At 38.5% G+C, this 16,215-nt stretch overlaps 1 protein-coding gene across 1 annotated transcript in view; it reads left to right on the top strand.

The window, feature by feature from the left end:
- The window catches only part of LOC121369880 (phospholipase B1, membrane-associated-like), a 37,372-nt gene extending 21,157 nt beyond the window's left edge, over positions 1 to 16,215 (top strand). The window contains exons 16-27 of the mRNA XM_041494958.1: positions 1,579 to 1,691; positions 2,295 to 2,355; positions 2,795 to 2,853; positions 3,112 to 3,179; positions 3,641 to 3,684; positions 6,904 to 7,012; positions 8,306 to 8,438; positions 9,768 to 9,925; positions 10,583 to 10,763; positions 11,865 to 11,966; positions 13,608 to 13,673; positions 15,993 to 16,215. Of these exons, the coding sequence (XP_041350892.1) occupies positions 1,579 to 1,691; positions 2,295 to 2,355; positions 2,795 to 2,853; positions 3,112 to 3,179; positions 3,641 to 3,684; positions 6,904 to 7,012; positions 8,306 to 8,438; positions 9,768 to 9,925; positions 10,583 to 10,763; positions 11,865 to 11,966; positions 13,608 to 13,673; positions 15,993 to 16,043 (1,145 nt within the window). The 3' untranslated portion in view covers positions 16,044 to 16,215. The remainder of the gene's footprint in view (positions 1 to 1,578; positions 1,692 to 2,294; positions 2,356 to 2,794; positions 2,854 to 3,111; positions 3,180 to 3,640; positions 3,685 to 6,903; positions 7,013 to 8,305; positions 8,439 to 9,767; positions 9,926 to 10,582; positions 10,764 to 11,864; positions 11,967 to 13,607; positions 13,674 to 15,992) is intronic.

The following is a 16,215-nucleotide window of genomic DNA, read 5'->3' as shown; positions in this document are numbered from 1 at the left end:
ATACACCAAAGATCAATTGCAATAAATCTATAGAGAATAACTGGTTACTGTCTTAAGGTATCGGATTTATCCTGCGACGGTTAGAAAGGTGAACGTCTAGAGGCTTCGCCGAGCGGCATTCGCTATTCGATCTAAACAGGATAAAGCCGATAACATTTCTGTTGCCAAATACATCATTTCTCGTCGGCTAGAGATGATCACACTCCACCAAAATGTGGCGCACAGTCAGTGTACACTGACAATGTTCACACATTTTGGTGGAGTGTGATCTTCTAAAGCCGACGAGAAATGATATATTTGGCAACAGCAATGTTTTGGAATCTTTTAAATTCCACTCAGAATTAATTTTAAAGTTTTTAAAACACTTTGATTTCTATACAAAGTTTTAAAATATACTTACCTTGATTTATATATTGTATTGTACTTTTCCCCACAGCTCCTTACACTGATAGGTTTTTTTTTAACATATTAATATAAATAGCCGATGTGTATGTGCTAGGGCGTCGTTAACCATTATTCATTCAATCATTCATTCATTCTGATAACGTAAGTATCCTGCAGTCCTACATAATTTGAAAAAAATTATTAAATTATCGACACCACCTTACAACTTTCTAGGATAGTATGTCTACACGTGTTGAATGTCTTATTGCCTACAATACCTATACACCAAAACAAAATAGTTCTTAAATAACAACAATTTATTTCTTATGTTTAAAACAAAATTGTCTTCTAAACGTTTTTTTTTTTTAAATCAAAACAATTAAATGGAAATAAAATAACAAGTAACATTTAACATTATTCCTTTGCACATAAACACGTAATTGCCATGGTTTATAGACTTAGCTGTTAAGCTAGGAGCAACAATTAAAATCCATAGCGTCCTTGAATGCTGTGAGTTGGTTTCACCCTAATTGGTCTGATTGCTAGCCCCAAATTAACTAAATACTAAATTATGGCATAGATGGCGGGTGGCAGAATAACAATTAATTGAATCGTACATGAACAGCTAAATATATAAATTGCATTTGAAGATAGCTGTAAATGTTGCACTGCGACAATTTATGTTGTCATAGATCTCCCACGTTGGCATATTTCTCTAGTTATGTGTCCCTGATTCCGTGTTTCTGTAGTGAGGTCCTCGTTCCAGCCAGTGCTCCACAACTGGTATGACAAAGGCCGTGGTATGTACTATCCTGTCTTTGGGATGGTGCATATAAAAGACCCTTTGATGCTAATCGAAAAGAGTAGCCCATGAAGTGGCGACAACAGGTTTCCAGAGGCAGATCGGGGGGGGGGGGGGGGCCCTAAATTTTACGATAGTTATAATTTGATTGTATATTAATTTTCATTTTTTTACGACCCCCCCCCCCCCCTCCAGACTTCCCCCAAAGTTCCCTTGGCATTCCACTTCATGTCACTGGGGCCCCCCTAAATGGATTTTCTGGATCCGCCACTGGTTTCCTCTCTCAGTACGTGGTCTTTAACCATAAGACTGACGCCATATAACCGTAAATAAAATGTGTTGAGTGTGTCGTTAAATAAAACATTTTTTTCTTCTTTTTTTTCTTCCTGTAGTGAGGTCATGGACGTACGAAGAGTACAGTCGCTTTGTGTACAGATTGGCGGCCAATCAGACCATCCAGAGAGAGTTCTCCAAACACGCGGCTCTCTTCAGGCCCGGCGTCCAGGTACGTACAGTGGGATAAACAGAGAACACAGTCAACACACACATATACAGTGGCGCTGGAAGGTGCCAAAATGGGGTGGGGGCACACACATATATATTCCCCCACCCCGCTAACAACTAAACAGTCGTAGGAGTTGTATACGACGATAATCGAGATGTAAGACTAATAACTGGACAGTCGTAGAAGTCGAGAGATGGGCGAGTTGGCCAATTTAGTCGTGACAGTTGGTAGTTTGAGAATAGCATTAGTTTTCAGAATACTGTCTGCTTGAAGTTAAATCTTTCTGTCCTCCCCGTCTTCAAAATATCTTGTTAAGGAACGTTCTCACTGTGTGAATTATACTAACGACTTGCAGCAAGGCATTATTTCCCCTCTTCCAGAATAATTATTTTTGGCCACTTCGTGTTCAGGTGACTTTCCGTTGTGAACATACATTCTATTCAGAATATATTATGTTATGTTATGTTTTTGTAGGTGTTTGTTTGGTTTCTCTCAAAATATAAAGTTTAACAAACAAAAATTTAAAAAGCCAACAAGTTCGTGATTTTTATCATTCAAATGTTTTAAATGTGACGACAATGTTTTATTATTCTATAATTTCAGCCCGATGTCGCAGAGTTTCCGTGTAAACCACTCTCTCCGTCCAACAGTATTCCTACCTCAGGTACGTCAGTATGACGTGACTATTATTACATAACCATCATCTTCTGTCATATCAAAATAAAATTAGTTTTATTGTAAAATTTAATAATATCACTCTAATTAAAAGCATAGCTTTGTGTCCGTTATACGTGAACAGTCATTACGAACATCTTAAGATGCTGGCAGATTTACACCAGCATTGATGTGATTAGTCGAATGAAAGGTCATCTGGGCATATGATAACGTATGATTTACTCGGATATACTAGCAGAGAGAGAGAGAGAGAGAGAGAGAGAGAGAGAGAGAGAGAGACAGAGAGAGAGACAGAGAGAGAGAGACAGACAGAGAGAGACGGAGAGAGAGAGAGAGAGCATTATATATATATACACATTAAGTAAAATATGTTAACATAATGTAGTGATATTCCGAACTTTAACAAATTATTTCCGGTTTGGTTTCAGTACATCGGCTTAGACCAGGTGACATAAATGTCGTGGCAGCAATTGGAGATTCTATCACGGTGAGTTGTGTGAAATACTATTAATATCCAGGTGTAGAAATACAATACCGTATTTTTGTGGCAAATGTAACCTAGAATTCTTTACAGATGTTTTCCGCATAATTATTCTTTTATGGTTTTGCCAATTATTCTTTTAATTCCTATTTACTAGTATACTGATGGGAAAGCTACTTTTTGTTTTGTAATTGGAATATAAAAATTGTTTGCTTATGTAATAGAAGACGCCATCTAGATAAAACAAGCTGGTCATGTTTGTAGGCTGGAACTGGAATCACGGCGTTGACCATCATTGGACTGCTCAGACAAGACCGTGGATTGTCATGGAGGTCAGTTAACACGACTTTCGGTTTAATAAAAAAAAAAGTGAATGCTTGCAGATGGTGAGATGGTGTTAGGTATTTTTATAAAGTTAATATAGTCAGTCGTAGCCAATTTAAAGTTGTTATATTTATAAAACAGGGGATGTATATTTAACGCTGAGGAACTGTGATTATATAGACTTTCCAATTCGTGTATTTATTTTACTTCTTTTAAATACAACTACTAGTTTTAGTTTATTGTTGTTGTTGTGTGAGTGTGTGCGTGTATGTGCGTGTGTGTGTGTGTGTGTGTGTGTGTGCGTTTTTGTGTTGGGTTTTTTTGTGGGGGGGGGGTTGGGGGTGTGTGTTCGGGAGAGACTTGTTGGTGTTGTTGGTTTTTGTTGTTTAAATGGTGCTGGTAAATGCTTTAAATATTTATTTTCGAGCTGAAACACATAAAATACACATTTAAACTTTGTTTTTTTCAGTATCGGTGCTCAGGTAGATTATGAAAAACAACCCACTCTGCCAAGTGAGTGTTATACACACAGGGAGGTTTTAGTGCTAGGATGGACTTTACGATTCGACTGAGATGTAGTTGTGGTACACTCAGGGCCGTACCTAGCGAGGGCCCCTGCGCGTGCTGTAACCTCACCCTGGTGCAGGGGTGTAACATTCTCTTTAAGAATGGCCAATACAGCACAAATCCCCTTGTTTTCTTCGGGATACAATTAACATTTTGAATAAAAGTCAGTATCTATCTGTAATATTTGTATTTTTGCACAGTTCTTTACACTGTGTTTTTATTTAAATCTTGAATTTTTATATTGATGTTCATCATCACTTTATTTGTTTACATTTACCATAGTTTGACACCCAATAGCCGATGTATTTTTCGTGCTGGGGTGTCGTTAAACATTCATTCATTCATTCGTACCTAGCGAGGGTGACAATACAAAAATGTCGCCTTTTTAGTTTAAACAACTACTAAGTGTATTTTATGGTCTATTTTTTATCGGAGCTGAGCTGGGCATCAAGTTCTACACACTAAAAAGTGGTTTTGAGTTAAAAATAATCATTAAGTTGCTTTCTTATCTGTTTCAAGATAACAGCGTGAAAAACAACCTAACAGATGTTCAGTTCGTGAAACGTTAATGCAGGCCAGTAGAAACATGGTCGCGGTGGTGGGGGTTGGGGGGGGGGGGAGGGGGTGAGGGTGGGAAGGGGTGTCTGTGCCCAATTTTCATCCAATTTTTTTTTTCAAATTGTGTTCTGAAAATCTCGTTCAAGGCTATCCAAATATCAATCTTTCGCACCCCATTAGGTAGCTTCTCCAATCTACTTCAAATATCTTTTCCATAGGCCTGTAATGTAAGAATTCACCTCCACCAGTCCAATATAGATTATTTAGTCGTGTGTGTGTAAGTGTGTATGCACGTCTTTTGGCATCCGAATTACTGTTGGACCCATTGGGCGATTTCTCGTTCCAGCCAGTGCTCCAAAACTGGTGTAACAAAGGCCGTGGTATGTACTATGATGTTTGTGGGATGGTGTATATATAAGATCCCTTGCTGCTAATCGAAAAGAGTAGCCCATGAAGTGGCGACAGCGGGTTTTCTCTCTCAATATCTGTGTGGTCCTTAACCATATGTCTGAAGCCATATTACCGTAAATAAAATGTGTTGAGTGCGTCGTTAAATAAAACATTTCGTTTCTTCCTTCCGAATTACTGCACGGTTAGTTCACACTTTTCGTGCATGTATCCCTTCTGTTAATAGGAGTCGGGGAGAGGAGGAGCTACTAGGGGTGGAATGAAAGAAAAGAGCGATAAAGGATTTGGTTAATGACAAGGGCGGGATTTAGCTCAGTCGGTTGAGTACTCGCTTGAGGTGCTTGCATCGCAGGATCGAACCACCTCGGTGGATCCATTCAACTGATTGGGGGGTTTCTCGTTCCAACCAGTGCACCACAACTCGTCAGAGGCCGTGATGCGTGTTTTCCTGTCTGTGGGAATGTGCATATAAAAGATCCCTTGCTGCATTAGGAAAAATGTAGCGGGTTTCCTCTGATGACTACGTGTCAGAATTACAAATTTTTTGACATCCTGTGAGATGGTGCATATAATAGATCCCTTGCTACTAATGAAAACATGGAGCGGGTTTTCTCTCTAAGACTATAATTTTGTCGAAATAACCAAATGTTTGACATCCAATAGCCGATGATTAATTAATCAATGTGCTCTAGTGGTGTCGTTAAACAAAACAAACTTCTTGTTTAATGACAACATACATTGCGATACTTGGTGAAAAGATTAAGAGAAGCAGATCGCTGTAGCCATACAGGTTATATGGAATTAATAATGAAATGGTATTCAGAAAACAAATTCTTTACAAATCTATATATGAAACCTCGCGGACTGTATTGGCAGAAATAAATTACAGATAGACAGACAGACAGATAGACGGACAGATATTTTATTAAAGTCTCACCTTATGTACACAATAATAAAATGCAATTTGAAATACAGTGGAACTCCCCTAAACCGGACACGGTGAGATCAAGTAAAATGTCCGGTTTTAACTGGTATCCGGTTTAGAATGATTCTCTTTTGTACTGATATTTAAAAAGGGGCCGTGAAAAACGTCCGATTTTTAAGAGAATTTCGGTTTACAGAGGGTCCGGTTTTCAGAGGTTTCACTGTATAGTATAAAAGTACATAGCCATTCCTTACAGGAACTAGGAGAGACTATCAATAAATAAAAATACTTTTTAAAAAACAAAACATGTAGGTTCTTAGGTTTCTTTTGAAGCTTTTCGGGGAGGTGGTATAATGACGGATATGTAGAGAATGATCTTAATCCATGGAATGTTTAAATCGGCCTCGGTGGCGTCGTGATTAGGCCATCGGGCTACAGGCTGGTAGGTACTGGGTTCGGATCCCAGTCGAGGCATGGGATTTTTAATCCAGATAGCCGACTCCAAACCCTGAGTGAGTGCTCCGCAAGGCTCAATGGGTATGTGTAAACCACTTGCACCGACCAGTGATCCATAACTGGTTCAACAAAGGCCATGGTTTGTGCTACCCTGCCTATGGGAAGCGTAAATAAAAGATCCCTTGCTGCCTGTCGTAAAAGAGTAGCCTATGTGGCGACAGCGGGTTTCCTCTAAAAAAACACTGTCAGAATGGCCATATATTTGACGTCCAATGGCTGATGATAAGATAAAAAAATCAATGTGCTCTAGTGGCGTCGTTAAATAAGGCAAACTTCTTCTTTTTTGGAATGTTTAATTATCTTGTAATGATTTTAAGGCAATTTAATTTTTGCTCCAGCATTTAGTATCCAATATTACATTCAAAACGTCAAGCATTAGGCTAATCTTACAAATTAAACATTACAATCTCCAAATTTTGGAAGGAAATGTTTTATTTAACGACGCACTGAACACATTTTATTTACGATTATATGGCGTCAGACATATGGTTAAGGACCACACAGATATTGAGAGGGGAAACCCGCTGTTGCCACTTCATAGGCTAATCTTTTCGATTAGCAGCAAGGGATCTTTTATATGCACCACCCCACAGACAGGGTAGTACATGCCACGGCTTTTGATATACCAGTCGTGGTGCACTGGCTACGTCCCGCCTCCCACCCCCCACCCCCAAATTTTGGAGTCATTACCTTCAGATTATTGTTCGTCTTTGTTGGTGTGTTTATGTATGAATGACTCTGTACGGTGTATTTTGCAGGCATTTTAAAGAAATACAACCCAAATCTGAAAGGCTACGCAACAGGAAGTGGTGGAGTGAAGAGCAAGCGTGCACACTTGGATTTGGCGAAACCCGGAGCAAAGAGCGAGTAGGTAGTAACCATAAATGTAAAATGGTTTATGTGATGCCCCCCCCCCCCCCCCCCCCCCCCCCCCCCCCCGATCCAATGATATTCGTAGCTGAGTTAGACACTAGTTCTCCTCAAGGTTTTAGAGAAGTTAATTTAAGGTACAATCCCAATTAACAACTATGTCTAAAATATACAGTTGAACTTTTATATACATGTCTTTATATCTGACTCTCTTGTTGTTACTGGTACACCAAAGGTCGTGGTATGTGCTATCATGTTTATGGAATGGTGCATATCAAAGATCCCTTGCTACTAATGGAAATATGTAGCGGGTTTCCACTCTAAGACTATATGTCAAAATTACCAAATGTTTGACATTCAATAGCTGATGATTTAAAAAATCAATGTGCTGTAGTGGTGTCGTTAAACAAAACAAACTTTTGTTTTTCAGAACAAGTGTGGGTTAAATATTAGTTCCAAGCATTAGTCTTGAATCAGAACGTTTTTTAAAACTCTTGTTGTTGACAACGAAAATTGCGCGATTTGTCAATAAAGTTCAAAGTTTAATTTATAGTCATCGCCGCATTCAGAGGCTGAATCGTAATTGGATAGAGATGTGGCAAAAATATTTTGGTTTGGATTGCTACGCTGTTTGATTTTGTCATTAAATATGATAATTTGTGACTTTATTGCATGTTCATTCTAGGGCTGTTCTCTTCTAATACTTACGTTTTAAATAAATAATTGAGAATATTTTTTTATTCTTTTTTTAAATTTCGAAACAGTTTTACCCATAGTTTGCAGCTTGGCTCAAAATAAATTATTGTACCAACATTTTACTTTGTAGCGATAGTCTCCATAACAAATTTTATATTTTATTTGCCCCCCCCCCCCCCCCCCCCAACACACTCTATTCAGAAATTATTGTTATACACATATCCCGCTTTTCTTGTCATTAACTTAAACACTTAAAATTTACGTCTAAATTGAAACGCTTAATATTCTATAAACTAGAACCATTACACAAATATATATGTTTAATATTTAATAACCAGTGTTTCTGACGCCATATAACCGTAAATACATTTGTGTTGAGTGCGTTGTTAAAAAAACAGTTGCTACAGTAACAACCAGTGATTAAACAATGTATCAAGTGGTTAAAAACGCCCACCACCAACACACACCGTAATAAAACAACCGACAAGAACAAAAAAAACCCAAAAAAAACCTTCAAATAATCAGACACAAAAACACATTTCTTCCTGGCAAATAGTGTTGTTTAATTACTTTCACGTGGTATATAAATTTCAGGGCTATGTACCAACAAGCTCGAGACTTGGTTGACCGGATGAAGAAAGACGAGACTATTGATTTCAAGAAGGACTGGAAAGTCATCACTGTTTTCATCGGTGGTAACGACCTGTGTGACTTCTGTGAAGACAAGGTGCGGAAAGGCTCATATAGACTGGATGCGGCGCGTGCGTGCGGTCCTACTGTTGCGTCGGATGCGTTTGCGGCTTGCGTTTTTGGGGCATATACACTATATACGATTATTACATTGCGGCTGGCTGCATGCGTTTTACTGACGCACGCATCTTGTCTAGACACTCTCACTGAAACTAATGTATTTCGATTTTGTTTAGCCCGACCACACGCACGCGCCGCTTCCAGTCTATAGAAGCCTTTATCTATAGTGTTTGCGTCAAAAGGGAACCGATTAATTGGCATGTAACTCTATAACCAATAACGGTAAACAACAAATTAAAAAACATATTAATACATTTTAAACCCATACCAACTCGCCAAATTTGTTTTTAAAAAATCTCAGTATAAAAAAGTGACTTTACAAATTATCAAAGTACATAGGCTAAATCTCCTTTTTAAATACAGGGATAAAGGTAACTGGTAAAACAGCCAATGTGAAACACCCCTATATCTGCATTTTGTCTCTGTGTACTGCATTATCCATTACCTAAGGCGAAACTGCATACCTGTTCCAGCATCTTGTCTTCACCCGATAGTGGAAACGAGCTTTAATCTAGACGATTTGATGGTAGTTTATTAAGAAACTTTTTTTATTACCATAAAATGTTTTTTAGCAAACAAATGGTATGAGAGTTGGTATGGCTTTGTAATATACTTAATCGTGAGCAAACAGACAAACAAAATACGCATTACTGCAGCAGCTTTCCAGGTAATCAGATTTGATGCAGAGAGACTTTCAACGCAAATGCCGTCATGAAATCTTTGAATCTGGAATGCCACAATAAGATGTCGTCTAACGATTTATTGTTGAAGCCTGTGTTTAGTCAGCATTAAAACATGGTCTCCTAAGTCATTTGGTCGTTTAACAGAGATTAGTTTGAACTTGATTTCGACGATTTGGCAGAATTGTAAAATGACTGGTAAAACAGGTTTGTCAACTATATAAGACTCCAGGATTTTTGTTTTATTCACACAATTATAATTAGCGCCAATAGTTATGAATGCTATGCTAATTTGTGATGATCAAGTCTTCTTTTTTGTTTTACGCACTTTCATTAGAAAAGGAAAGAAAAACATTTGATAATGACACATTTTCAAAATTGTATTATTTGGCGTCTAACGTAGTTTGTATGGTTATTTCGACAACAGAATACATTAAGTTAATGTTATGCTAATATGTAATTGCGGTTATTCGTTCTTCTTATCAACATGTTCAGTATTAGTGAAAGTGATTCTATGAATGCCATATTAATACATGTATTATATGTAACTGGTCGATTTGTTACAGAACAAGTTCAGTCCGCAGCACTACACGGACAACTTGAGAAAGACGCTGGACTTGTTCTATGCAGAGGTGCCACGTGCGTTCGTCAATCTGGTCGAGGTTCTGCACGTCGACATAGCCAACCAGCTCAACATTGGAATCATCTGTCCCATAATGCATTTGTACGCAGGCATTCGTATCAGCTTAGTCAATCACATATAAAGTAAAATTAAGAATATGTAAACTATTGTATTTACATGTAGATATTATTTTCGCAATGCGGTTTTGTTGATATACTAATGATATGTTTAATTCATAATACATGGACACACACATACACTGTGGGAAAGGTTTGTAGAGAAGAGGACGGAGCAAGGGCAGAGAGAGAGAGAGAGAGAGAGAGAGAGAGAGAGAGAGAGAGAGAGAGAGAGAGAGAGAGAGAGAGTGAGTTAAAGGGTGTTTTGTTTAACGACACCACTAGAGCACATATATTTATTAATCATCGACTATTGTATGTCAAACATTTGGTAATTCTGACATATAGTCTTATAGAGGAAACCCGCTGCATTGTTCCAATAGTAGCAAGGGATCTTTTATATGCATTATCCCACAGACAGAATAGGACATACCACGGCTTTTGATATACCAGTCGAGGTGCACTGCCTGAAACAAGACAGACAGACAGACAGAGATTGACCTTTGGTTGTATGGGACTCGTTCAAACTAGACTTTGCGGGATTCCCCTTTAAAAGAATATAAATTATAATAAATAAATTATGTATTTGATATAACATTTTTATTATTATTAAATTCCATACATATAATTTGTACTGTTTCAGCTTCTTGTGTAAGTGTGCTGCTTTCCCCAAGAACGGCAAGGCTGAGAACGAGTTACTGGCAGCAATCAGCACATACCAACAGTCGTCTGCGGATCTAGTCAACGGCGGGCGGTACGATGGCAGGGATGACTTCACCGTGGTGGTTCAACCATTCTTCGAGAAAACCACTTTACCAATGAAGGTGTGTGACCGTACACATAGCTTAAATAATTAATCATCTCTCAGTTAACTATAACGCGAACGACACTTCACCGTTGTGGTTGTTCTACCATTCTTCGAGAAAACGTCGAGCACATTGATTTATTAATCATCGGCTATTGGATATCAAACATTTGGTAATTTTGACATGTAGTCTTAGAGAAGAAACTTGCTACATTTTTTTCCATTACTAGCAAGAGACATTCTATATGCACCATCCTACAGACAGGATAGCATATACCACAGCCTTTGATATACCAGTCATGATGCACTTGCTGGAACGAGAAATAGCCCAGTGGTTCCACCGATGGGGATCGATTTGCGCACCAGGCGAACACTTTACCACTAGGCTACGTAAGTGCTGGCTTGATGCGCGGTTGGTCTGAGGTCGATCCCCGTCAGTGGGCCATTTCTCGTTCCAGCCAGTGCATCACGACTGGTATATCAAAGGCCGTGGTATGTGCTGGCCTACTTGTGGGATGGTGTATATAAAAGATCCTTTGCTACTAATGGAAAAATGTAGCAGGTTTCCTCTCTAAGACTATATGTCAAAATTACCAATGTTTGATATCCAATTTGCTGATGATTAATAAATCAGTGTGCTCTAATGGAAAGAAAGAAAGAAATGTTTTATTTAATGACACACTCAACACATTTTATTTACGGTTATATGGCGTCAGACATATGGTTAAGGACCACACAGATTTTGAGAGGAAACCCACTGTCGCCACTACATGGGCTACTCTTTCCGATTAGCAGCAAGGGATCTTTTAGTTGCGCTTCCCACAGGCAGGATAGCACAAACCATGGCCTTTATTGAACCAGTTATGGATCACTGATCGGTGCAAGTGGTTTAAATGCCTCGACTGGGATCCGAACCCAGTACCTGGAGTGTTAACAAAATACTTTAACAGGAAATTCCTTGTAAAGCTAGAAGTGGTACTGTTATAACTGATGTGTACAGAAATAGCTCTAGTATACAGCTTAACGTAGATGATAAATTAGTTATTTTTCTTATATATACTGATGGGTAATAACATCACAAACTAAGCCTGAACCTTGACTAAATCTTCTGATGTTTCAGCCTGGTACTGATAAGCCTGACTTGGAATATTTCGCTCCCGACTGTTTCCACTTAGGACGGAAAGGACAAGCTGCCGCTGCCGTGGCTCTCTGGAATAACATGGTAACACAGATCCACCTCATCTTGTAACTGAACGCCCCAACTCCCCTCATTAAACTGATGGGTTTTTGTTTTTTTATGTGAAAACATTTTATTGCCTGAATATAATGATTGGGCACAAGTGTGCTAAATTCACATGCCTTCCCCTGCTTCACAATGCACGTATTCTTACATTAAAGGGTCATACCCTAGTTTTTAAACACTAACGCATATTTTTGACTATTATAACCGTTTTTGATAACTTAAGTCATACTTTACTTAGATTTTTTATTGTTTACATGATCAATTTCCATACATTCGAAGTGTTTTTGGTCATCCTAGTGTTTTTAATATCACAAAATGCATTTCACATATTTCTAAAAACGCACGTGCGTCTGATAAGTAACATTTATGGATTCGAGTGTTAGTCTATTTTTAGAAGGTATTTCACCATTTCAGAGTCACAGACTCCTGTTTAACTCAATTGTAACTTTATCCAAATGTGTTACAGGTTTGTAGATTAAATAAACTTAGTGTTAATTTTCACGGGTTGAAACTAGGGTATGTCCCTTTAACCATTCCAAGTGTGGAATGTTTATTCAGATATTTAATTATCATTACATCAGTGTGGGATGTTTATCCAGATATTTAATAATCATTACATAAGTGTGGGATGTTTATCCAGATATTTAATAATCATTACACAAGTGTGGGATGTTTATCCAGATATTTAATAATCATTACATCAGTGTGGGATGTTTGTCCAGATATTTAATAATCATTACATCAGTGTGGGATGTTTATCCAGATATTTAATAATCATTACATCAGTGTGGGATGTTTGTCCAGATATTTAATTATCATTACACAAGTGTGGAATGTTTGTCCAGATATTTAATTATCATTACATCAGTGTGGGATGTTTATCCAGATATTTAATTATCATTACATCAGTGTGGAATGTTTATCCAGATATTTAATTATCATTACATCAGTGTGGGATGTTTGTCCAGATGTATGAATGTATGAATCTGCTATCCAATGACAAAACCTAGAGTAGCAACTCGTTTTTTATTTGTTTTGAGGAAAACGGGTTGATTGCATTGCATTAACAGTAAATGTTGCTTAAAACAGTAATGATCCTTGCTAATCATAAGCGTACGAGACAGGGGAGGGGGAGGCAGGGGGAGGCAGCTATCCCCCCTCCACCGGGATGGAGTAAATCCTCAAATTCGAATAAAAACGATAGAGATATTCGGGGAAATTAGCTTGCCTGAAAGCTTTTCATTATGTATTCCTATCATTCTACAAACAATATTACTAGTTGTAGTTGTAATTCATATAAAAATGCATACTGATTCGTTTGCAACCCTATAATATAGGCATATGGCAGTAATGCTAATATGAACAAATATTGTTATCCAGATTCGGACATTTTTGTTTAATTTGGGCAAAACCCAGCACCAACACCCCCACCCCCCACCCCCACCCCTACATAATTGGGAGCCCGTACGACTATGTTGCAAATTCTTTAATATTTGGGATTATTACAATTGGTAATTTATCCCCAGACCACGCCCTTCTTCTTGTTAAACAACTATAATGTCTCTGCTGTTTGACCACTGTGAATGTCGGTTGTAGCTGTATATTAACCATGTCTTGCAGGTGGAAAAGGTACAGGCGAAAAGAACAGATTGGACCCCCGGGGAAGGTCTCGAGTGTCCCACGGAGGTCAAGTATTTTTTATCACCCAGGGGCGGGACGTAGCCTAGTGGTACAGCGCTCGCTTGATGCGCAGTCGGTGTGAGATCCATCCCCGTCGGTGGCCCCATTGCGCTATTTCTCGTTCTAGCCAGCGCACCACGACTGGTATATCAAAGGCCGTGGTATGTACTATCCTGTCTGTGGGATGGTGCATATAAAAGATCCCTTGCTGCTAATCGAAAAGAGAAGCCCATGAAGTGGCGAAAACGGGTTTCCTCTCTTAACGAAAGGCGTGCTTGAACAGTTCTCTGATGGAAGCATGCCAAAAATTACCCATACACCCAAACATGTTCAGATAATTGTATGACATGCAAAGAGCAGGACGCAGGACAGTCGTAAATCGCTCTCCTGGTGCGCGGTCGGTCGAGGATTGTTCCCACATCGGTGGGTCCATTATGCTGTTTCTCGATTTTAGCCAGTACACCACGACTGGTATATCAAAGGTCGTGGTATGTGCTATCCTGTCTGTGGGGATGGTGTATTTGAAAGATTCCTTGCTACTAATGTCGAAATTATGAAATGTCTTCATGACTCGAATTTAACGACGACACCGACGGCAATTGCCGTCGTTGAGACATAAAAGTGCCATTGGTAAAACTCCTCAACAATGGCAAAATATATACACCTGGGGCCGTATGCATGAGGAGCGGATAAAACTAAACGCGGATAGCGGGCTAAACGCGGATTGCTAATCGCGTTTAAAGTTATTCGCTTTTTGGTATACATAAAAGTAAATGACGTCGCGTTTAGGCTATTCGGGGAGCTCTGTCCTGCCGTCATGCATACCAAATTTCCCCACTTATCCGGCGGATAGGCACTATTCCCGGATAGTGGACTTATCCGCCCCTCGTGCATATGGCCCCTGGTGTACATAATCTGCCAATATTTAACATTTTCACATTTGAAATATGTTTACATACAGCAAACTAACCTTTTATTCATATTTATTTTCTGAAAATGTCACTTTAAAAACATATTTTGCCATAGGCAGGCTCAAAATTGCTATCTGTGGGCTGTTTCACCCATGGCAATTCTTTTTAAAAGTGCCGTGGGAGACAAATTGTTAAGTTGGAGCCCTGAATGTTTGACATCCAATAGCCGATGATTAGTAAATTAATGTTCTCTAGTGGTGTTGTTAAACAAAACAACCTTTAACTGGGTTTTTTGTATGACATGCAGTAAAAACGTTGTGGTCACAGTAGAGGTCGTTAACACGTTTGCATGTAGTTGGGGGATTCTTACGTACTTTGTAGAAGCTTGCTCCAACGCCATATAACCGTAAATAAAATGTGTTGAGTGCGTCGTTAAATAAAACATTTCCTTGTAGAAGCTTCCCTTACATAAAGGAATGTGTTCTACTATTCTAACTTAGGCTAAATGACTGCATTTTATAGTAGTCACTTTCGTTGCAATGAAAGTTTGTTTTTTAAACGACACCACTGGAGCACATTGATTAATTAATCATCGGCTATTGGATGTCAAACATTTGGTAATTCTGACACGTAGTCACCAGAGAAAACTCGCAACATTTTTCCTAATACAGCAAGGGATCTTTTATATCCACCATCCCACAGACAGGATAGCACATACCACGGCCTTTGATATACCAGTCGTGGTGCACTGGCTGGAATGAGAAATAGCCAATGGGCTCACCGACGGGCATCGACCCCAAACCGACCGCGCATCAAGCGAGTACTTTACCATTGGGCTACATCCCGCCCCTCGTCATAATATTGACGTCATAATATTAATAAAAGTTAATTCATCTAGTAATCATATTCTTCAATACCACACAATATCTAAACAAAAGAATGAGATACAGGCGATCAAGTTTGTCATCCTTTAAAAAAACATTTCATTCAGATATGTTAGAAAATAGAGATCGGGTCTCAAAGCATCGTGGAAAAAACTAAGAAGGAAGAAACCTATAGTCCGTCCCACCGGGAACGCCTTTATTTCTGAGCCGATTATTTTCTAAACTGCACACAAAAATAGTTGGGGGGGGGGGGGGGGGGGGGGGGGGGTCAAAACACTCTACTGGTTTTTTTTTACGTCAAATCAATCTGAACTTATTTACCAAAACAGAAATGAATAATTTATAGATTGATGGACTATAGACTTCTATTCAAATATTCATGGTGTATTATAATCTGAATAACCTTATGCAAGCTATTACAAAATGTATGCACAAAACAACTAAACAATAAACCTATAATGAATGATTGATGGTGCCCTGGCATGTACAAAAGCGGTGACATATAACGTTTAGTTTTATTTTAATTTCAGGAACATCCTTACCTGTACACCAAGAAGAACAGCATTCCCAACTTCACATAGAAATATGGAAGGAAAATTCAAGTGAAATCGTTGTTAACTGTGATAAAATTTATTAAATTATTAATATTTACTGGAAGATACTAATAGTAGATTATATTTATCATTTGTTTATTTGTATGTAAATATAATCAATTTTTGTAATAAGGAAATAAATTATTGTTCAAAACAAAAA

Source organism: Gigantopelta aegis, chromosome 4, assembly GCF_016097555.1.
Source record: "Gigantopelta aegis isolate Gae_Host chromosome 4, Gae_host_genome, whole genome shotgun sequence".
Taxonomy (NCBI): domain Eukaryota; kingdom Metazoa; phylum Mollusca; class Gastropoda; order Neomphalida; family Peltospiridae; genus Gigantopelta; species Gigantopelta aegis.
This window is presented reverse-complemented; position numbering and strand designations above follow the sequence as displayed.